Source organism: Diadema setosum, chromosome 14, assembly GCF_964275005.1.
Source record: "Diadema setosum chromosome 14, eeDiaSeto1, whole genome shotgun sequence".
NCBI classification, from domain to species: domain Eukaryota; kingdom Metazoa; phylum Echinodermata; class Echinoidea; order Diadematoida; family Diadematidae; genus Diadema; species Diadema setosum.
The window spans coordinates 12,006,366-12,031,409 of record NC_092698.1 but is presented as its reverse complement, the minus strand read 5'-3'; the positions used below and the strand labels follow the sequence as shown (position 1 = coordinate 12,031,409).

Below are 25,044 nucleotides of genomic sequence, written 5' to 3'. Positions count from 1 at the left end.
GGTCCAAATGGTGGTGTTCATAATCATTGAAAACCCCTTGATGAATATTCACCAAACTTGACAGGTTGCTCAATTTGTTCAACAGGGCACCATGCTCCCCTTTGGGGACCCGAGGGGGCCTAGTCCCCCCCCCCCAACATTAAGGAATATTTACAATTCTTCTCCAGAACCAGACTTGATAAAGCAAAGTTACTTTGTGTTTGTAAATTGATGACTGTAGTTCCAAGTTTGTTCATTACAGTGCCCCCCCCCCCCACCTCTGAAATTAAGGAATATTCAGTAATATTGTTCTCTAGAATCAAAAGTGATAGGGCTTTAAGTCTTTTTTTTTTAAACTGCATAGTCCAACATTCTATAAGTTACAGTGTACCTTGCAAGTATTTTTACCAGTGTGATGGAATATGCAAATGGACACCATGCCCCCAGCTCTCAAAGCTACCCACTACAAGTTTCCAATGTTCTCAGGTAAGAGTCTGCCAGAATGCATGGAAAGTGAACTTGCGATACTCGGATGAGCGCAAGACCCCCGGGTCTCTTCTTGTTGCTCAGTTTTGACAGATTGATGGGACAATCTGTAGGGAGGATCCCAAAAGTCTGGACCTTTCGCTTCTACATCAGAATGAGCCAATAATTATTCCGTAAATGGCCTTGTCATAGGAAGAGTTAGTATATATTGACCTTTGGTGACACTACCAAAAAAAAAAAAAACCAAAAAAAAAAAAGATGCTCTGGGACTGTATGTAAGTATAAATGCTGTGCATGCCACCTCTCTCTCTCATTTTCATGGGAATTTGGGGTAATTGGGACAAAGGTCAGGTTAAAATTGCTAAAATTTTACTCTATGATACTGAAATTACACTTTTTTTTCCCCATATCTTCGAAATTACTCAATTCATAAATCATAAAAGGGTCAAAGGTCAAGTAAAAATCCTCATATCCCCAAATACCTGCTCTCTTAAAAAAAACAATGCTAAGATAGTTATTCATCCTATTAAACATAATTCAAGGAAAGTGAACACTCAACACATTTGTAACAAACATGTCATTTTAATATTTTGCCAATTACACACGTTTATCGTCGTGCAAAATATTTTGCCAACTGTCGTCACACATTGTAAAGACGTACTACAGACCAATTGGGAGAACCATCCATTATGGCACAGGCATACCAGTCACCTCTTGCATGCTAGATCTTGTTCATCTCCCTGTAGTTGGGACCAAAGGTGCCTGCCCCATGGAATGGGATTGGTAAAGATTTGATTGATGTTGATGTGGGGTACATACACACAGATCCTATCGACAGGAAAGGCATATCCCCTCTCTGCAGTACAGATGCAAGTTTGGGGTTCTGACCTTCTATCAATCCCTGTACAGACAAGGTTAAGTCTGGTAATATCTGACAAATAGCATTGAGCCTTGCGATTCCAATAGCCATCTCATTTCACATTGAGAAAACAACATTATTACCTCCACCAAGGAAGGAGGGTATGTTTTCATTGGCATTGGTTTGTTGTTTGTCTGTCTGTTTGTGTGCAAAATAACACAAGTTGTGGACAGATATGGATGAAACTTGTGGGAAAATTGATAATGACACCAGGAACAGATGATTAAATTTTATGGATTTTTGATATTTTGCAGATAGAGTCAATGAACTTGGGAGTTCCTGCTTCTGGGTTCAAGCTGTGCGTATTTGAGGTTAGCATATGCGCTCTAAAGACAAAAGGCTTAATTGGATAATTGGGTGATATTCAGCAAACGGTATGTGTATGGATGGAAGTGTTAGCTGCTGGGGGGAGGTGTGTCCTGTCTGAGTGCTTTTCTAGTTTTGAATCTATGTTGCAGCACTTGTGATTTCCCTCCCTCAATTACCCCAGTTTGTCAGTAGTTTTGGTTAGTATGTGTAGTTTTTTTGTCAAGCCCACCGGAGGTGAGGGGAGACTAAGGGATCGGATCGCCTGTGACATCTGTCCGTCCATCCGTCTGTCGTCTGTCCGTAACGCTACAAAAACTTCAATAACTCTTTACTCTGGGCTTCAATTGCAATCAAACTTTGAGGGAAGAGGGGTCATACAAAGTTTCACATTTTACCATACATGAAGGTCACCTCAAGGTCAAAGCTCACAGGCAGGGGTCAATGAACTTTAGGGCTCAATGTTATGTTTTTATGGCACGTTTCTATTATGGGTCATAACTTTTGATCCATGACTCCATTTGTGACCAAACTTGGATGGTAGATGTCCCTTGGGGAGTGGATGGTCACTACAAGGTCAGTGGTCACAAGCATGGGTCAACGAACTTTTAGAACCCAATATTAAGTTTTTATGGTGCGTTTCTGTTATGTGTCATAACTTTTGATCCATAGGTCCGTTTGTGACCAAACTTGGATGGTAGATGTCCCTTTGGGAGTGGATGGTCACCACAAGGTCAAAGGTCACAGGCAGGGGTCAATGAACTTTAAGGGGCCAATGTTAAGTTTTTATGGCACGTTTCTTTTTTGCCAAATATTTTTACCTTTTTATATCTCTTTTTAGCTCACCTGAGCCAATGGCTCAAGTGAGCTATTGTGATCGCCCGTCGTCCGTCGTGCGTTAACTTTTTACATTTTCATCTTCTTGAAAACCCCAAGACCAATTTTCATCAAACTTGGCAGGTAGCATCCCTAGGGGGTTAGGAACTCAGTTTGTTAAAATGGGCACCATGCCCCACCCAGGGGGCCCTCAGGGGGCCCAAACCCCCCAAAATTAAGGAATCTGTAAAAATCTTCTTCTCTAGAACCAGAAGTGATAGAGCTAAGTTAACCCATCCACGTACGGGCCTCTGTGTAATCTGTAAAATCGTGCCTGCCTAGTAAGTTGGCCATGAACTTGGGCGCGATCTTCCCTACGGCGCGATCTACACGCGAAGAGCATTCATACGTCATTGAAAAACTGCCTGTGTCATTCCCACTAGGCAGGAGGGATGATGCGTGTACACTCGTGCTAATATGCACTTACTTGACTCAATGCAGCACTAGTTTATGTGAATTTTATGAAAAGAAATAATAAACTGTGCAGGAATTATGAAAAAAATATTGTTTCTGTGTATTTCATTCATAAATCCTCTTCATTTCAAGCCATCTGTAATCACATTTTACCCACTTGCGAATAGACGTGTCCATAGTGTCCTTGAGCCACCAGAGATAGCTCTGGAACATTCCATTCAATGACGGGGTTTTTATTTTGCAACGTTATCTAATAACGCTCATGTAAGCAAGTTTTTGCTATGGCTAATCTATTTTGTAATGTATCATAATCTATCTATGATGAGATAACCTAATTCAAATTTGAAGAGACATAGAAAAAGATTTATTTTACAATCGTGATACGTTCAACTACTCATTTACCCTGTGCTGAAATCCGCATGTCTGCTCCGCACATGTTATCGCTATCACTCAAACTTCGATCGCGATGGCTTGTGTGCATGTATGTGATGACGTGTGTGGAGAAGCATGGGGCTGAAAAAACACGCAGCTAGCTCCACGTGGTATGGTAAAAAACAAATCGGACGTTCGAAGTCGTACATTCAAGAGCTAAAACAGACAAATAGCGAATTCAAAGTCCACTGAAAAGGTCTTGACACTGTAATGTATGTTCCAAAATCATGTCTGGCTTAGTTTTGGGAGAATTTTCTACACGCACAAGATCAGGAATGAGATCGGTGAACTGGCTACAACGTGTGTACTGTGCGCGGTGAACATGCACTGTGACTGGCTGGCACATGGCAGCTATAGCTAGGTGAGAGTGCGGCAAGAACGCTAGGAATGCACCCGAGATGCGGTGTGCTGCAAATTCTTGGGGTGAAATTAGACTTCCTTGTTCAGCCCGTCTAGTATTTATATTTTTAAAAATAATTCTAATTCTTCATAAAATCACGATAAAAAGACTTCAGATATTCATATATATTTTAGAAGCGTAATATGAAATATTTTGGCTTTGTTTCAGTCCAAGAAAAAAATTATTAGTTTGAATAAAAAAATAATAATAAATAATGGTTCTTGACTCAAGTCTAATTTCCTGCGCCTTCTTGCAGTTATCCCGCAGTTGCCCATGGATACGATGCATATATAATCAGTTGTTTACGGAGTCGTACCAGTGTACCACCCTACTGCTCTTGTTCAAATTGGGAGGATTGTTATTTTATCGGTGGCATTTATAGTTTTATAACCTCATCCAATAAAAAAGACAAATTCAAACATCAAATGGTGTGACAGTTTTCGTTAGAATTCCCTATCAATATCAACTTGTTGCCAGGATAGTTTTCAGATTTCACTTGCTTCATTATCAAAGCTGTTTGACATTTGAAAGAACTGCTCCGTAAAAAATCACCTTTCATTTGTTATTTATTTTCACAAACAAGTATTTTGATCACTTATACATTTTTCATTATTATTTCAATGTCATAATATTTCATGATGGTATGTGTTCTGTCTTTACATGGCAAGATGGGATTTTTTTTTTCCATCCAGGGTCAATGAAGAAAGTGACAGGAAGGAAACCAAAAGGATAGGGAGGAAATGAAAAGGATAGAATAAAACACCTGATCAGCAGGTTCTTTATTACAATGGTGAATGCAGTACATCAGAATTTTAGTACAGTTCTAAATAATTTATCAGTTGAAAAATGAGCAAAGAAAATGGATTTCGTCGAGTTCTAAATGAAAACTAAATTAGCATCGCCATTTAGGCCTAGAATCTAGATCTAATATTTACTACAGAATAGACCTGATGCAAACTTGTTGTCAAGCTTTTGGTCGAGTTTCTTCAGAGACACGAATTTTGGGTTTGTAGCACCAGATACCCGAGTGAATAAGAAAAAGGAAATATTATAAATAATGCAGGTCTCTAGACCACTCCCGTGCACCAGCGAGCATCAGCCCCGTTTCTTGACTTCAGTGTCGCTCTCGTCATTGGCCTAGGCTAGGCTACTCGTGTCGTACTTAGTTTTACTCGCCATCATCAACGTCATGCATGGTTACACGAAATAAATTGCATCTTTCCATCACCTCCACCACAGCAAAACCGTGAATATCACTCCAATCATAGTCACTATCAGCTCACAAAACACATCAGCAAACGATACAGACATCGCAGACCTAGCTAACTAGCTCTAAACATAGTTGTAACTACGCTACGTTAGACATAAAAATGAAACGGAGGTGAAAAACTAGTAATGAATACACGAAGATCATCAACGATGGCATTTTACCATAGAAAAAATACACAGAACATCTTGCACCGCAAAAAAAAATCGAGGTAAAAAACTACGATGAGGAAAACTAGGGTGAAAACACGATGCTTGGAAGACGAACGATGAAGACACTTTACGGTAAAAATGCTTACACGGAAACAAACGAGTGGGTACCACACAAACTACGATGTTCTCTCACACACGTAGGTAAGCTACATCGTGTTCAATCCAAAAACTCAACAAACACTAGGACAAAAACTCACCTCTAAATTGTTGCAAACGAGATAGTGAGAAAAATGAACAAAACACTCTCAGAAGTATGATTGTACTCTGAGAATAAAAGATATAGAATGATACGAAAGCAAAAGAGAGAAAAGAGAGAGAAATGGACGGGAAACCTTGAGAAGTTACCCACACTAGCACTCACTAAAGTAAATGGAATTCAACACACACACACCACACGTACGTACGTACACACCGTACACACAAGGATCAAGAGCTCGTGTATCGTCAAGCACTCTGTGAGGAGATCGATATCACCGATACCGCGCGTAAGGAATCACTGCAGTTGCTGGGGCAACAAAGATACATGCGCGCTGTAAACATGAATATTGATTAGTTTCTCAGCAGGCTCGAACCCCTGGCAGGTGTTTTGGCCAATAAGAGACATTCTAAAATAGATTTCTTTGCATAAATTATTTTTCTGAGTCCCAGTAAGGATCTCTGTGATTGGCTAAAATTATTCTACAGCTCCTGGCCAAGCCTGAGGTCTGAGGACGCCCTCTTTTGGTCATAAATAATGCTTCCCACGTTTTTTGTGGGATGAGACGTGGATGGGTTAATACTATGAGTTAGTACATTGATGACTGTAGTTTCAAATTTCACTGTTTCCACCATATCTATGTAATGCCTGAAGATATTTTCTTGAAACTTAGTGTACATACATGTATTACCCAATTAAGATTCTCTGAAAGTTTTGGGTCATGAGGTCAAAGGTCAAAAGGTCAAGTAAAATATTAAAACTTCACTTTTTTCTCCGTAACTTGGAAATTGTTCAAGGTATCTTCATGTAACATAGTATATATACGTGTACTGACTGGCAGTGATTATTTGGGGTTCAAAGGTCAGGGGTCAAAGGTCAAGGGCAACACTTCAAAATTTTACTATTTCCCTCATATTTATGCAACTAGTCAATGTACCCGTGGAGTGCCAGAAATCCTCTATGGGGATTCCCCCAGAAATGGTCAAGGCCACTGGGTCAACGGAGGTCAAATAACTGTTTTGCACTACTCCTTGGTCCAATCTTGGCCAAACTTGCTGGAAGCATAAGTAGGCGCACACCCGGGAATCCCCATATGAGTAGGACTATATAGCGCCTCTATCGGGTGTCTGATAATATTTCTGGGGGAATCCCCATATAAGTAGGCCTACATAGCGCCCTCTATCGGGTGTTTGATTATTGCAGCTGACGAAGATTAGAAGTTATTTGACCTTTGACCCCAGTGACCTTGACCTTTTCAAAAATGAACCCCTCAAGGGCAATTTCGGGGTCAACCTGCATCCACCCACTAACTTTGATGGAGATCGGACCAAGGACCTGGGAGGAGTAGAGGAACAGACAAACGTTGCTCAAATTATAGTATGATGCCAGCAGGATTATTTTTTTTACACTTAGTGTATGCATGTATAACCTAATAGAGATTCTCTAGAAACCTCTTTTTTTTGGCCTCAAAGGTCAAAAGGTCAAAGATGAAGGGAAAGCGCTGAACTAACTTTTTCCTCCATATCTCGGAAGTGGCTCAAGTTATCTTGAAACTTTCTACATATTTATGCATGTTCTGCCTGACAGTGATTATCCTATGAATTTTAGGGTCAAAGGCCAGATGAAAATGGTAACAATGTACTTTTCAATACAGAAATTGCACTTTTTCTCCATACCTTGAAAATTACTCAGTGCATAAACTTATGAATGGGTCGAAGTCAAGGTTGTCCTTAAATCCCCAAATACATGCTCTCCTATTCATCCAATTAAACCTACATATATGTAGGTCAAGGAAGGTGAACATTCAACACATTTGTGACAAACTTGTCATTTAAATATTTTGCCAATTTTGTGAAAATGTAATCACACATTGTCCACATGTACTATAGACCTATTTGGAGAATCATGCATTATGGCGGAGGCATACCAGTCGCCTTAGTGACATTTCTAGTTTTTAGCTCACCTGAGCCAAAGGCTCAAGTGAGCTATTGCGATCGTCCGGCGTCCGGCGTCCGTCGTGCGTAAACTTTTTACATTTTCATCTTCTTCTTGAAAACCCCAAGACCGATTTTCATCAAACTTGGCAGGTAGCATCCCTAGGGGGTTAGGAACTCAATTTGTTAAAATGGGCACCATGCCCCACCCAGGGGGCCCCCAGGTGGGCCCAAACCCCCAAAAATTAAGGAATCTGTAAAAATCTTCTTCTCTAGAACCAGAAGTGATAGAGCTAAGTTAATACTATGAGTTAGTACATTGATGACTGTAGTTTCAAGTTTGTTCATGGCAGAATCAGGGGTGCCCCCCTTGGGACCCAGAGGAGGGAGGTGGGGAGGGGTCCTAATGGGGCCTAAATTATACATTTTCATCTTCTTCTTGAGAACCCCATAACCAATTTTCACCAAACTTGGCAGGTAGCATCCCTAGGGGGTTAGGATCTCAATTTGTTAAAATGGGCACCATGCCCCACCCAGGGGCCCCAGGGGGGGGGGGGGGCCAAACCCCCCAAAATGAAGGAATCTTTAAAAATCTTCTCTAGAATCAGAAGTTATAGAGCTAAGATAATACTATGAGTGAGTACATTAATGACTGCAGTTTCAAGTTTGTTCATAGCAAATCCAGGGGTGCCCCTCTTGGGGGCAGGGGGGGGGGGGGGGGGGTTGGGAAGGTCCAAATGGGGGCCTGAATTGCACATTTTCATCTTCTTCCTGAAAACCTCATGATGGATTTTCGTCAAACTTAGCAGGTAGCATTCCTAGGGGGTCAGGATCTCAATTTATCAAAATGGGCACCATGCCCCACCCAGAGGGCCCCAGGGGGCCCCCAATCCCCCAAATTAAGGGAATCTTAAAAAATTTGGGCCCTTATTGTACATTTTCATCTTCTACTTGAGAATGCCTGGTCAAATTTTAGTAGAACTGTTAATAATTTAGATTAGTGACTGCGTGAAAGGTGAACTTGCGATACTCAGGTGAGCGCTAGACCCGCGGGTCTCTTGTTATCTGTTGTATCCCATTCGCGTACAATTTCTTGTACGCGAATGGGCGAGACATTTATGGCACTTGCCCTGTTTATTGTTATTTTTTCACAGGTCGCCTGACAAAAGAAGAAATTGAGAAAATGGTAGCAGATGCTGAGATGTTCAAAGAGGAAGATGAGAAGCAGAGGGATCGTATAGCTGCAAAGAATGCCCTGGAGAGCTATGCTTACAGCATGAAGAGCACCATTGAAGATGATAAGCTTAAGGATAAGGTCAGTGAAGAGGACAAGGCAAAGGTCCGCGACAAGTGCAAGGAAGTGCTTGACTGGCTAGACACCAACCAGGCAAGTAAACATAGTATGGATTTGAAATTGGTGTTCCAACTTTTGATCTCATTACAAAACATTTACCTCCGAAATTTTCAGCTGTCAACGCCAGCTATAATACCAGTGGAATGTCCTATCTTTACCTTGATCATGTGATGGTCGATGAACTAGTCATAGACTTACAGAAGTGTGTAGCACCCCTGTCTTTGTTGAGTGAAGGCTGGTAAGCCTTGGGCCCCATTTTATAAAGGTAGAGCGACGGCGTCAAGTCTCCTAATTAGCGCCAACTTGCACCCTGCAGCGTCAAATCTAATGTTGATGCTGCATGATCGACATAAAAGCGATAGATAAAGTTGACGCTGCATTATCGACATAAAAGCGATAGAAATTTTGACGCTGCTCAGTATAAGCTTAACAACTTATCATTACTATGCTATGAATGATAACGCAACCATGATGACCTAGCTTATGCTTCTCCATTATAGTGGCTTGAGGGAGAGGATTTTTAGCTACGGCGTATGTGACGAATAGAGTTAAATCCCCTTTCAAAGTGTCGAGATTCCTTGTCCAAAACTTCCAAAAGTCTGTGACCCGCTTATCGAACGTCGTGTAATCAAGGCAAAGATGGGTCATTCTACTGATAAAGGCTTGTAGCATTGACAACTGAAAATTTCGGAGGTAAATATTTCATATTGAGTTTAATAATTTAACACCAATTTCAGATGAATTTCCAATACAGATGAGCTTCTTTTCTATTCTAATAGTTTGGATACAAGTCTTTATCATGATGGAAGAGTATGGTAGTCACAATTTAAATGACAGTGCTTTGTTTGAATAACTCGGCTATAAAGAATGCTATATGACTATATTCCCTGTTTGTTTTTACAGTCAGGGATCAAACCCACTGTATTGATGCAATTTTGACATTTTTGATGTCGCTGACTTCTCTGCCTAGATTTTTGAGAAGTTAAACAGTGCAGAGCACAGATATTGCATTACATCTATTAAGTTGTATGTGCAATTTTTTCAGGAAACCAAAACCCAAATATAAATGTGGATTGAGTGAAACTGTTGAATTTTTGTCTGTCCATGTTACACACTAAGTCTGGAAATGCTGTAAAACACAATTTTTAATAGAATTTTTTAGCTGTTACTGTATCTTTTTTAATCGACCATAAGGCTATTCAGTTGAAAAACAAGTTTCAATCAGCATTCATTTTTTATGCCTCCGCCACGAAGTGTCGCCAGAGGCATTATGTTTTCGGGTTGTCCGTCCGTCTGTCTGTCCTTCGTCCATAATCAATTTTGTGGACAGTGTATATAAAAAACTGTTAAAGGTATCCTAATGAAACTTGGCATGTATATGTATGAGTGGGCGAAGTTGTGCCTATACTTTTGGTGCGCACATGCTCAAGGTCAAATGCTCAAAATTTCACTATTTCCCCTATATCTATGCAATGCCTGGAGGTATTTTCTTGAAACTTGGTGTATACATGAACTACCAAATAAAGATTCCCCAGAGAGAGCTTTGGGTCATGAGGTCAAAGGTCAAGTGAAAATGTTAAAATTTCACTTTTCATATCTCACAGATATTTCAAGGTATCTTCATGGAACTTTGTATATATGCATGTACTGACTGGCAGTAATCATGTAGGGAATTTAGGGGTCAAAGGTTAAGGTCAATTCATCAAAATGTCGTTATTTCTCTCTTATCTATGTAATGCCTGCAGGATTTTTTCTTGAAACTTAGTGTATGCATGTATTATCCAATACAGATTCTCTTCAAAGTTTCTTGCCAAAAGGTCAAAGGTCAAGTGAAAGTGCTAAATTTCACTTCTTCTTTAAACTTATAAAAGGGTCGAAAGTTGGGTACAAATCCTCAAATCCCCAAATACTTACACTCTTAGTATAGCCATTCATCCAAATAAACCTAGTTCAAGGAAAGTGAACACTCAATGCATTTGTGACAAACCTGTCATTTTATTATTTTGCCAGTTATGTTAAAGGGTGTGTACAGTTCTGGTCGAGGTGAAGATTTAGCTTTTAACGTTTTGTGAGATATTCAGAAACCACTCTATGAGATGTTAAAGAGCATGCAGTTCTAAGGGGTATCAAAAGTTTATTCGATGAAAATCGGTTTTGAAATGGCTGAGATATCCAAAAACAAGGTGAAACAAAGAGATACTAATAAAGTTGGGGCATGTCGCCTTTTATTATTAGCACTTTTTTGGATATCTCAGCCATTTGAAAACCAATTTTCATCAAATAAACGTTGAATCCTTCTTAAAATCACATGCTCTTTCATATTTCATAAGAGGCTTTTCATTATCTCACTTAGCAATGTTCAAAACATGAATCCCTACCTCAACCAGTACTGTACAGTCCCTTTAAACTGTCATCACACATTGTCAAGACATTGTGCTATAGACCTATTCGGAGAACCATGCATTATTGCAGAGGCATACCAGTCGCCATAGCGACATTTCTAGTTTACCTGTATGTTAGTACTCAGATGTCTGTCCAGCATGGCATTATATATGTTACCTCCATTTATTTCATCTTGTCAAAAATTCTAATGGATTGCTTCTTTGAAGCAATTTTTGGGCAAAGTTATCCCTCCTTGAGGTGTTCTACAACATAGTATTGTTAAGGGGGAGGGGGGTAATGCACATTTTAAACAGAAAATAAAGGGACATCCCTGAAATGTACCTTTTATTGTGAAAATGGTATACAATACAATCAGATTATTTATATGGTTCTCTTACACAGTCAATGACTGGTTATACAGCACCTAACAACAGAATTCAGTTACAGATTGGCATTAAAAAGAAAAATCTTATTATTAAGATTCTTTTTGAAGACATGAAGGGATGGGAAATGCAGGTGAACTGTGGTAGATTGTTCCACAAAAGCAGTGCAGCCATCACAGAAGATGCACAGAATCTTAAAAATGTCTGAAACAGGTTATTTTTAAAATAAAATGCGAAAAATGCAGATTGCAGTGGGATATTTCTGAAGATGTCAAGAATATATGGGCAAGCCATTGTTATGCAAATGAAATGAAACCATAATTGTTTTTATACAGCTGACAACTAGAAGTATTCAACAGAAGCTTAATTGCAACTTATTGACAAAGTGCCCTGCATCGACGTAGGTAAGCACTGAATTGATCAGTGTTTTAGTAGTAGCCATGATAAAAAAATCATGAGCGTACATACTCGAGCAGGATTTAAACCTACGCACCTCCTGATCTCCGGACAGGCATCATCTCCACTAGACCACCAGGCTTCCGCCCAACAGCAAGTGTTGGTTCTGATCCTTATAGCTCCTTATCTTGCTCAAGTACGTACGCCCATGATTTTTTATCATGGCTACTACTAAAACACTGATCAATTCAGTGCTTATTTACGTCAATGTAGGGCAATTTGTCGATCAGTTGCAATAAAAACATCTCGACGAAAGAGATTTCATGAATTTTGAAAAGCTAAATTTTCAGTATTTCACCTTTCAATTTCTAGAAAAGCACAATGAATGCTAAAGTTACAGGGAGTATGAATTTTTTTTTAACTGTATATATGTATATATATATTTCTTTTCTTTTTCCCTTTTATTGAGAAACAGATTATGTCACTTTTTGTATTGCTTTGATTTTACAGATGGCTGAGAAAGAAGAGTTTGAGCACCAGCAGAAGGAGCTTGAATCTGTGTGCACACCAATCATAACAAAGCTGTACCAGTCAGCAGGTGGAGCTAGTGGAATGCCTGGTGGTATGCCCGGTGGCATGCCAGGTGGTATGCCTGGTGGAATGCCTGGTGGAATGCCTGGAGGTCCCAGTGCTGGAGACAGTGGTACTGGAGGTGGCCCTACAATTGAGGAAGTTGACTAACTCCAAAGAAAGAATTGCTGCATTTGAATCCCTCTGTGTGCAGTGGTACATACACACTCGTTGACAATCTCTCCACAACAAAAACTGAAAAGTAACTTAAATTAAATTCTTGAAAGTCAGAATGGCAGTGTCTGCAAACGTAACTAGCAATTAAATGACATGGTCTTGTTAGAGAAATGTATGTGACACTTGAAATTGAAAGCAAGCAAAATTAATCTTAACTGGCCAAGCGTGAAAAATAACTCGTGCAAAAATGTCCACTTTTGCAGTCGTAGTAATTGCCAGTCATAGTGCTTTGGTCTGTGTATGCTGTATTTTGTGTTATTTGTATTAATAGATCTTTGTTATTCCATCAAAACTCAGTGATGTCCTTTGAGAGATGCAGTAGCCCCTTTTGCAGGTTTACCTATGTTCTACACACAGATACTTAACCACTTTACATGCAAGTTATATGAGCAATCACTTTTTTCAAGAGTAAAAGATCTTATGTTTTACGTAACAGTGCATTCCTTAATTATACCCCCGCCAAACGAAGTTTGAAGGGGGTATATAGGAATCGGCGGACGGTCGGTCCGTTGCAAATCTTGCGTCGCGAACTACTTCCTCAGTTTTGAACCGATTCCCATAAAACTTGGCACAGATGTGTGCCTTGGGTTGTAGATGTGCAAGACATATTTTTTGACAGTACCCAAAAGTACGTTGCCATGGTAACGGCATATTATGGGCAAAAATGGGTACAAATCTTGCGTCGCGAACTCCTCCCACAGTTTTTGATCAATTTTTATGAAATTAGGTACAGATGTTCATCTGAATATGTTAATGTGCAAGACATATTTCTGCAGTGGCAAAAAGTGCGTTGCCATGGTAACGGCATGTTATTGGTAAAATATAGGGCAAAATGCTTCATGGCAAAACTGCTTCATCAGTGTTCTTCTAATTCTCATGGAATTCATATTGAATGTTTGTCTTAGGATATAGGTCAGCATGACACATTTCTTGACAGTGACAAAAAGTATGTTGCCATGGTAACAGCTCACATATTATGAGCCAAAATGATGGAAAATTTTGTGTTGCAAACTACTTCCTCAGTTTTTGCCCAATTTCCATGAAACTTGGTACAGATGTGTGCCTTTGGTTGTAGATGTGCAAGACGCATTTTTCGACAGTACGCGAAAGTATGTTGCCATGGTAACGGCATATTAATGGCAGAAGATCAAGGAAAGATCTTGCGGATTTAACTACTTCCTCAGTTTTTTGACCAAAGCTTATGAAATGTTGTTTTGACCAAAGCTTATGAAATGTTTTTTGGCGGGGGTATAACCAGTAGCTGTAGCGACATTTCTAGTTTCTGTCTGGATTTCCTTGCAAGCAAATTATCAGTTATCTCTTGTGATATCAAGCAAGGGATGTACTAGATACTTTCTCACCAACAAAGCATATAGATCCCGCTTGACAGTACAATAAATTGACCTCTTTGTTGCACTTTTTGCACTAAGAAACATCGTATTAATTAAGCACATTACAGATGTAATGGATTATTTTTATTTTGATTTGTAAGAAATATTTACACACCTATCAGTTTGTAATGATTGGCCTGTATGATTTTTATATATGTCCAGCTTCTTGTAGCACAAGAGCATTCTTTTGAGGTCAACTTTTTGTGCACCATTTTATGCCAAGGAATTTCAAGCACTGGAGTTCCTACTGGCTATAATTATTTAAACAGCTGTCTTTTTTTTCTTTTTTTTTTTGATGGACAAACAAATTACACAGGTGTGTTTGTGTCTTTAATGATCAGTGTTTTGAAGCTGCTGTCTTCTTGAGCAAACTGCAGATTCGTTGTGAACTCCTTGACATAAAGTTAGGTGTATTTTGCATGTTTATTCATTAAACGAAATTACATTTTGCATTAATGACAAAACATATAAAACAGTCAATCCCATCCAGAAATGCAAAACTGTGAGTCAAAGCTGCATGTTGTGAAAGTCTTTGAAACAGTACCCCCCGGCAAGCTGATTTTATTACTTTTCCGCTTAATTGTGACTAATAAAACTGACATGGTTAATCTTTAAGTATACGATGTAGTTCTTCATAGATCAATTTGTCATGTTAGTGCCAGGACATGCCGAGACAAGTAATTTTGCTCTTTGTTTCATTAATCTTTGCCCAATTTCTATTTGCACAACTTAGTGTCCTTTCCATTATGTATTATTCATCTTGACTATGGTAGGGATGGCAAAAAGTAATTACTATCATAAAGACATATCTTCCGTAGAAAGTGGCTTGTCATGCAGTGAGGTGTGAATCGATTGTCTTCCTATAATATGAGGCAAACAATCAGTTTGGCATAAACGTCAAGCATTTGTTCAAAGGGAATGACACAGTCGTAACTCCATATCTTGGAACCTCTGTGGTTACAGCAAACATTCATATGTATGTTGTATATGAAAAAAAAGACATTCTCCATCCTGCAGACCTAGCTTTGGACTTTAGATACTAGTGAGTTCCATTCTTTATTGGAGAATCAGCAAAAAAGTGTTGAGACTGAGAAAAACAAATGTTTTCTAGTCAGATGTAAACAGCTGATGCTGAATGTTGTCAACTAACATTGTGTTTGATTCCCCAGCAGTCTATAGTCGTGTTTAGCACATCCGTTTATTAACCCTATCTCTGTCACGGGCCGATTAAATCGGCCCAAAAACTGCAATAGAAATGCTTCGGTCGATATCATCGGCCTTATTTTGATTGACAGATTACTTCAAAGGCTATGACACTACCACTCTATAAACTCCTTTGTGATTGGCTGACAGTGTAAGGAAACGATTTCCAGCGTCAAAAAAGCTGCCCCACCTTTAACCAATCAGGAAAGCCTTCTCAAAGTCCAAGAAATTGTGGTGGCCCCGCCCATGTTCAATTTGCATTCAGACTGCAATGTATTGTGTACAGTTTTGCTATAGGCTTCTTGTGTGGAGAACTTACACGAATCTGTATATGTGGGACTGTAATAGAGATCGCCGCGAGCGATGAAAAGATCGTACACGTGGGTCAATTTTCATCTATTTTATCTAAGTCAAAATAGTAAAAGATGAAGTGAAAACATATAGATTAGGGATTTCAACATCTCTGAATTCTGTGAAGAGGTATACTTTCAGTAATATCGGCCTCATAAATGATCTGAAGAATAGATGAACACTGCACATTCGGTGCAGCAGTTGCAACTGTTTACTCAGCACTAACAACAGTGCAATGGGTCTCTAGTTAGCCGGGGCCAGCGGGGCAGGTGTAAGGAGCAATAGGGTTACAGTAGCTTCCTGCTGGCGGCCTGAAGCTGTACAGTCTTGATGTTGGGGTATGTTTGACTGTTTATTATTATTATTGCATGATGAAACCGTCACTATGCGAAACTTCAATTCAATGCAGGTTTATCATAAAGAAAATGACTGCTGTGATAGTTAATTCTGTTTCAATAAGGAAAGTGCAGAAAGTCGTAGACTAGCATATGATGATCAACTGGAATGCATGGACACTCCAACGTCTGAATATTTTCAATAACATTTTTTATCCTTAGATTATCTTATCATTATGGCATTATCATAGGACAAGATTAATATATATTTGAAAGAAAAAAGCACAATTCAATTTATATTTTCAGCTTGACAAGATACAAACACGCTTTGTCTACTTTCAGGCCAACATCACTCACAAAATCAGAAATTACACAAAATGTGTGAAATCTAGGTTGTAATTTGCCACAGACTTTTGTTCATAAAATGAAAAGTACTGATGCTATTGATGAAAAAAATCATACCATCTGAAAGCTGAATAAATTCTCTACAACATCTATGAGACCTTTTTGTGATGCAAGCTCATGTTGTGTGGAAAAATGAGGTGATAACATGTAGAAATAAGTCTGCATTGATAATTATGTGACATAAGAGGGCGTCCTACTTAAAACTGAAGTGCGCCCTCACTCAGATTATTATGGAAAATGAAAGTTTAGACCATAAGCTTTCAAATGATGTATAACATGACACATTAATGTCAATAATAATAATAATCAGAAATGGCCATCAACAATCTTGTGTCTGTGCACTGCAAAATGTCTGAGCAGTCTGGCTACGGCGTATGTGACATATAGGGTTAAGCAGTTGATACCTAAGTGTGCCCTTCCGGGACAGAGGAAATTGATTCCAAATCAAGTTTCTGAATGAATTGCTGAGATAAAAAGAAGTACTTAGCCAGTGTTTTCCTGTGAGAAAAATTGACATTATTTGCAGTTTGGAAAAATATGAACCATTTGTGAGGAACATTCATGCCAAAAAAATGAACACATCGTAAATGAAATACAAGTAATGTAAGAAACAAACTCATTTTGTTAGGTAACAGGCAAATATTGATTAGCTACAAGTCAGCAATTAATGTATTACAAATAGATAAGATTCTTTCCTCATTTGATTTTTTATTTCTAAGAAATCAAAACCTGTTCTCATTGTTACCAATTCGTACGAAGCTGTCTGGTGTGATTTCAGGGTATTGTGTATAAACAGATGGTACCCTGGGATAAAGGAACTTGCAATAACAAATTGACAGGCAAGACATTATGAAAGATGCATGGTAGTTGAGACAATAGAACATATTCCATTGCAAAGAAATTCAAAACTCTGCAAGACATAAATCTATCTGAAATTTATGCCAAACATTCAAATACAATATATTCATTTCTTTTCACCCAAAACGGAGTTTGTATTTTACGCAATAAAACTTTTGACTTGAAACTGTCACGAGGTCCCATATCTAGCATTCCTGCCACTTGAAATTAGGATTACATATGATGTCATGTAGACAAACAAAAACAAAAAAAGATCAGACATTCTGGATGTTCTCCAACTAAATGTTTATATGATGTACACAGAATCTGTACCAACACCTCTGTTTGCACAGGGAACATGGACAATTGTAATTGCTCTTCATATATTCACTTTGTTTCATTATCATAAATATGTCATGTACACACCACTGCACATTGTATTGGGTTTTTTCGCCAGGTTACTGCAGGTTTCCCAGAAAATCCTGTTTTGTTTTGTTTTGTATTGTATTTTTCACCAGAAATATGCCTTTTTTAGCCCAAGAAATAATACATTGCTGTAAACAAGGGTGTTTTCCCAGCATCAGCCCACTCACAGTCTGGCTCCCAGTTTGGTAGATAATGTGGCGAACAAATATAAACTTTGTAACATGTCCAATGCACCACTCTGAATTCTTTGCTTTCACCTCCTGGTAAATTATGTGTCCACTGCACACATTGGAACTGATAATAAAAGGCAACTGTTAATGAAGCCTACTTTGTCTGGATTTTTGTATAGTTACATTGTTACTTGTGCCATCTTACACTGAGTGTAGCAAAGATAAGAAGATGCAAACCATCTACATAATACATGTGAGTGCAAAAAGGGTGCTGTGTAGTGCCTGTTACGTCACTGCCTCAAGGGAAGCTGGATGCAATGGAGTTTTTGGTTGGCCTTTTGTACACCCCTGGGCTCCAATTTATCAAGTGAAATCAGTGATAACTCGGATCCACTTACTGTTGATTACCAGTATAACTTTCAGTCGACTAGCTGTATAAGTTTCCATTTTATGATGAGACTTATGTCTGATTTGGACTTACAATTGGTCACCATGACTTATGACTTGATTTAATTAAAATAATACAGGATGAGCCTGCTTTCCGACACCACCAGCTTTAAAAAAAAAAAAAAAAAAAAATGTACCAGGTACAAAACAAATCAAACACAAAGGTTTTCTAAGTACATCAGAAGAATATAGTTTACAAATATTTAGTCTTTGTGCGTGCAATAATGGTTCATAATATTACATGAGCGTGCAAGATTGACCATTCTGTTCAACGACGCTGGAAAAAAAAATACACGTACCACGTGCAAAACAAAAACATCAAACAAAAGTTTTCGACAAAGTACATTTAGCAGAGTACAAAATAGTTTAGAAAATATTCAGCGTTTGTGAGTGCAGTGGTATACAAACAATGAATATTTAGAGTGCAATAGACAGAATATTTCATGAGGTGCAAGATGAAATGTCAATGATCCATTCAACGAGGCACAGCCTTGTTGAATGGATCAAACATGTCATCTTTCACCGAATGAAATATTCTGTCCGTTGTACGAATGAAAAACATTTATTATGTGCATTTGTTATATATAACGCCTAATATAGATCCTTGTGATTTGATGTTTTACAGGTATTGATTTAGAAACAAGACAGAATCTGAGATCGCGAGAGTGCTCACTGAGCGCTTTAGGCTGCGTTCACATAGAAGTATTCGGTATTCGGTATTCGGTACTCGGTATTCGCTATTCGAGCACCGAATACACCATCACCCGCACCGTCAACTCACCATCCCATGCAGTGAGGATTTCTTCCTCCGACATCCCAGCAAATCTTATTAACAATTTCTAAACTGCATCAGAATGTCAGTCTACATGCTTATTTTTGCTAAAGGGCAAATCCAGACCAAAAGTGTCATTATTTCATAAACGGGAGATGGTATACGCTGCAAGAAAATCGAACAAGTTCGATTCCCACTTTGCTATACTTTTCGCAGCTATTCGGTACTTTCGAATAGTGCCCTCCTATGTGAACCGGTGTGAGGAAATCCTATCGTTCGATTCAAGCTATTCGCGTGCCCTCGAAAAACGGGCCCGAATACCCGAATAGTATACTTCTATGTGAACGCAGCCTTACGCTAGCATGCTGTCGCATACACACACTGCAAATGCAAGCGTTTTTTTTTTTTACACGCGAAGTGTGCAGGGCTCTCAGTGAGCATGCAATGGAGCACATCATGGATCGAACATTGCACAGTAAATGGAGACACAATTGCATGGATGATGACGTCATAGTGAATTGGGCCGAATGATCAATGTCAAACAACCAATCAAATGTCAAGGATCTCCTCAGGTGTTATATAATTCCAAATATTACATGAGAACATCTAAGTACATCAGAAGAGTATGTACAATGTAGTTTACAAATATTCAGTGTTTGTGGATGCAATGGTTCCAAATATTCAGTGTTTGTGGATGCAATGGTTCCAAATATTACATGAGCGTGCAAGATTGACCATTCTGTTCAACGACGCAAAACGGAGTTGAATAGAATAATTAAACTTGCACCGAATGTAATATTTAAACCGTCACATGAATAATAAAACATTGAACACGGGTTTTATACAACACACGATATATTCCTGGTCTAGACCAAAATAGAACTAACAAGCCTATCCAGGAGGAAGACTAACAGCCCCGCACTGTAAACGGGGTCTATGTGAGTGTGTACTTACAATGACTCTGAGCAATGGACATGGATACCACCTGTTCAGAGCTCTGCTCCAAGGCACATGAATGCTTTATTTATCATTCATGATGGATTGCCCTGGGCACTGCTAGTCTGAATTCATGGCAAAGGGTGAAATGCATTCACATGAACAAAGTAAACACGTTTCCATGTGCTTGCATACAGCACATTACTGAATGAAAAGAAAAAAAGACTAGCTGTGATAGTGGAAATCCTCATGAATAAATAATAATGAACATTCGAATCCTGGTCATTTTTCAGGACCATTGTCTGGGTATCAACTACACACTCCCATACACACCAACTGACTTTTGTGCAGTACAGAGGGTTGAATATAGAGCAAAATCTGAAATATAACTTAGAAATTAATGTTTAATTTAATGAAACTGAATTATACTGTCATTGTAAAATTGCCTCCAATAAATTTGTACACTATTCAGCTATTGCTCATACCAATGTCAGTGTTGTCTGATAGTTTTTGCACTATTAGGATCAAAAGTGGGAAATGTTTTTTGTAACACCCGAATATAAACGCACACACATTACACGTTAACCTTAAAATCTTCGTGGGCGTAACCGCCCAAAAATTTGCATATATGTCTTTCAATTTTTTCGTTCTTTCCATGGTTGGGAATCAAGATTTCTACAGCCAATGAAATTCTCTAACACAGCTATTCTAATGAATATTCAAACAAGAATATGCATTTTCATTAAATGTCTGAAGTAAAATGGGGTAAGTGGGAAACTGGGGCAAGTGGGACTCTTGGAGGATTATTGGTACGTATATTATTTAGGAGAAGCCATTAGTGGAGTAAAAGTTTTGTACGAACAAACAAATAAGTAGAAATGAAAGCATAGCTTTGTATATCAATGTGAAAAAAAAAATAGAATCACCAGAGCTAAAATCGTCAAAAATCCTGAACATCCCACAGCCTCACTGCTAAGATTTTGCGTCGCAGGTATTTTATGAATAACACATAATTATGATTCCCGATATGAGAAGATTCTCTTGCTTTTTGATAGAAATCTGTTCAAATATTTCACCCGAAGTGTGCACCAGGTTGCTGAATAGATTCTAAAATGCAAAGTCTCTCTCGTGTGGGAAGGGGAAACCCCTTTCCACACCCTCCCCCATTTGGACTATTTTCCATGGACTATTACACCTTATAAGATTAACGGATTAACAAATGTTTCATCGATCGAAAGTGTGCACCAGATCTGTCACTTCACTTAAAAAAAAAAAAAAAAAAAAAAAAATGCAAAAGTCCGTCGTGTGGTAGGGGATATTGGTTTCATTTCATATTATGAGTACACTAAAAGTCTTGCGGGATTGAGAGCTTCCTAAATTCCAAATGTCTTCATGAGCTATTTTCATTTAAATTCTACAAATGCAAAAGCTTCCTCTTATATGCAGGGGCATTTATCCCGAAGGATAAGGGGGGCAAGCAAGTCATTTTGTCCCCCTATAATTCTCGAAATCAAGTGAGAAAAATTTTCTTCTTTTTTTTTAATACGAAAACTGTCCAAATATTTCACTCATTGTGCAACGGATTGTTGAATTTCAATTCTGAAAATGCAAAATCTCCGTTGCGTAGGAGGGGGATACCCCTCCAACACCCTCCCCCGTGGCCATCCATACACTTAGCAAACTTGGGGGATTGATCAATTTCAGAATATTTCATCAAAAAGTATGTTTGATATCTGTCACTTGAATTCAACTATATTCGAAAGTTCCCTCATCCTCTTTAATTTATGTTTCCCCCGCTCGGTTCCTACCCACAGATTAAGACTCCACACATTTGGGGACTGACCATTTTTCGGAGTATTTCACAGAAGTGTGCATCATTATCTATTTCAATTATAAAAATGCAAAAATCCGCCGTGTGGGAAGGGGCTACCCCCTCCCACACTGTCCCCCTGTCAACTTCCATGTATCACTATGCCTACACAGTGATGTTGCACACGTGGAAACAAGATGCCGCGAGTTAGTCAAGCAGTTATCTTTTTCCTTTATTGATGAAAAAAAGACCAAAATTCACCAGAAGTGTGCAGTAGAACGTTGAATTTCAGGTCTGAAAATGCAAAATCTCCTTGGCGTGGGGAGGGGGATCATACACCCTCCCCTGCTCTGTCGCTCCGCTCCCTCGCACATACACATTATGCTATATTCCACCTTCATATTTTTGCCCCCCTCCCCCACCCACCCCAATCATGAAAACGGATCGACGCCGCTGGAATGGATTATGCAGAGAAAGTCATGTGCTAATATAATGTGTTTAATGAAAAGTTCAATATTAGAAGAAATAACTTTTAAAGATCGATCCCTATTCACCAAAATTCACGATACCAATTGGTGACAGCCACTTATACAGATATGTTCCATAAAAAAATTACAATCGGATTTTCGCATTGATAACACCCTATACTTCAGGGTCTTAAAGTATAACATAATTAGCTCTATTTTGCAGAAAACCCCATTCAATTTGGTTAAGAGGTCAAGAGAAATGAGGATTGTTGTAAAGCATGTCATGAGTCTGATTCTTCGAAGTTTAGCAGTTGGGTGCTCTTGGAACTGCATATTAAAACGTGTTCAGCAGATTCAAAATTTATCTGACGTCTGTCAGACGTCTCACCTAAAAACACAGGCAGCTGTTACAAAAGACGGCCGGGCGCGGCTAATATTTTGCGAAATTTGCAGTGGTTATATAGGTTTTCCCATCCATTTTCGCACTTTTGTCATTCAATTTCAAAGATTTATTATTCAATTTCGTCCCGAGAAGCAGGTGGAACGCAAATCCTAACTTCAATTTCGTCAATCGTCATTGTAAATCGTTTTTCGTCAAACATTTTCGAAGACATAGCATTCAGAATCGTCAACTGTCATTCAAATTCGTCCCTCCCGCTAACGGATCGCAGAATATGAAGATCAAATTCGTCTTTGTTCACACAATTTCATGAATTTTTCATTCAGATTAGTCAGATATTGTTGATTCTTTATTTTGATGGTTAACCAACTTTAAGCCGACATATTTTTACTTTCTCTCGTAAACTGTATCGTTACACATTATTCCCTAACCATTAGCTTTAACAATACACACGAAAAACAAGACTGCCAACGAAAATGATTGAAGGATAAACGACAGTCAAAAGTCATAACCCAGGACAGTAGGTCAGTGTCACATTTTGAACCTTAACTCGTAATGTTCAGGTTTTCGCATCATAATGCATGAAACAAAGTTTAAATTTTGTACCCTGGAAAGCAGCAAACATAATTATGTTATCCATTCTTTGACATTAAACAGGCGACAATTCTACACTTAAATTTTGTCTTTAATCATGTTTGCCTAGAAATCGTTTGTCAGTGTTTTCGTTTGCGAGACGGTATACGTCTGTTTGTATCAGTGTGTACTCGGATTGCTTATGTGTGTGTCTGTATCTGTGGTTCTGTGTGTGTGGGGGGGGGGGGGCACGTGTGTATGCTAACTCCTGAATGTAAAATATGAACGGTTACAGAAAAAAAAACAACAACAACAACAATACATGAATGACTGGAAAATCACACCGGGTAGAGATATGAGACGAATATGAATGAAAATTTTACGAAAATGATTAACAAAAGACGAAATCGATCCTGCTGTTTTGAGTGCTGCGAGTGAGACTGACGAATTTGAACTGTAAATGACGAAAATGTATGCCAAATGACTCAGTTGAATGGACTTTATTTGAAAATGAACGACGAAAGACGAATTTGAAAGTAAGATTGGCCTACTCCCGACATTCCGCGAAGAAATTGAAGTAAAAATTTGTGAAATTGAATGAAAAAAGTTTGAAAATGAATGGGAAAACCTATATTATGATACCTTATACCTGTGCTTGCCGTTGCGCCCTAAAGTGTCGATGCAATCTTCTGAGATTGCATCGACACTTTAGGGCGCAAAGTGTTTTTTTTATGTAACCGTTCACATTTTACATTCAGGAGTTAGCATACACACGTGCCCCCCCCCCCACACACACACACAGAACCACAGATACAGACACACACATAAGCAATCCGAGTACACACTGGCTCACAGTCCATGGTCTCCCCTGGAGAAGGTATTGATGACATCACTCGTTGTTTTAAGTTCCCTTAACTCCAATTAAGTTGGAAGCTGAAGCTTTTCCAAGTGATGATGCTGCGCGGGTTATTACAGGCGACAGGTGCAGTGAAGACAAGAAGATACGTATGATAGAGATGGTCCACGCACAGATACCGGATAAATGTGGCTCACAGTTCAACAGAAAGAAATGAGTTGTTATAGGAGACAGGTGTACGGGTCGCTACAGGGGACAGGCGCAGTGAAGAAGATGCGTAAAAATGGTCCACACACGGATACCAGATACAAATGCAGCTCAGAGTTCATTAGAAGAAAATGCAACTTCCACGTCAAGCCAGTGGCGTCACAATGAACTCACAGCATATGTGTGGCAGCATCAGATTGGTACTCTAGCTTAAGGTAAGAAAGCGGCTTGTTGAGAATAGACATGCAGGTTCAGGTAATATCACCTTTAGCAGCACGCGGGGACTTCACAATAGCATTTTACACCATCCAGTTTGCTGATGAAAGGAAATACCTAATCAGATGTATTACAAAGCACACAAAGGCCTTATTTTGCTTTACAGTATATTGGTAGGATTACTTGAAGGCTGGACGGAGTCGTTTTGCTAGGAAAGGTTTTTGATAGCGTTACACTTGACTTTAAAAACAAAAATAGTTATTATTATTATTTAAGTATCGAAGAGGAGTACAGGCGCATGTTGCCAGGACTTGATGAAAACAAGTTGTTATAGCTTGAAAGGAATCTTTTCAGAGTCCAACGATCAAAAACCATACAAAAGTATGATAAAAGTGACGATAACTCACTCAATGTTGTTCCGAAAAGAAGATAGATACCTCCAGAGAATTCCAAGCTCCACACTCCTGGGGGGCATTTCATGAAGGAACTTGTCGGATAA

The 25,044-nt window shown here is 38.9% G+C and overlaps 1 protein-coding gene across 1 annotated transcript in view; it reads left to right on the top strand.

Annotated features, from left to right (window-relative positions):
• Positions 1-18,018, top strand: part of LOC140238358 (heat shock cognate 71 kDa protein-like) — a 65,094-nt gene extending 47,076 nt beyond the window's left edge. Inside the window, exons 9-10 of the mRNA XM_072318292.1 lie at positions 8,576-8,808; positions 12,447-18,018. Of these exons, the coding sequence (XP_072174393.1) occupies positions 8,576-8,808; positions 12,447-12,677 (464 nt within the window). The 3' untranslated portion in view covers positions 12,678-18,018. The remainder of the gene's footprint in view (positions 1-8,575; positions 8,809-12,446) is intronic.
• Positions 18,019-25,044: the final 7,026 nt, after the last annotated feature.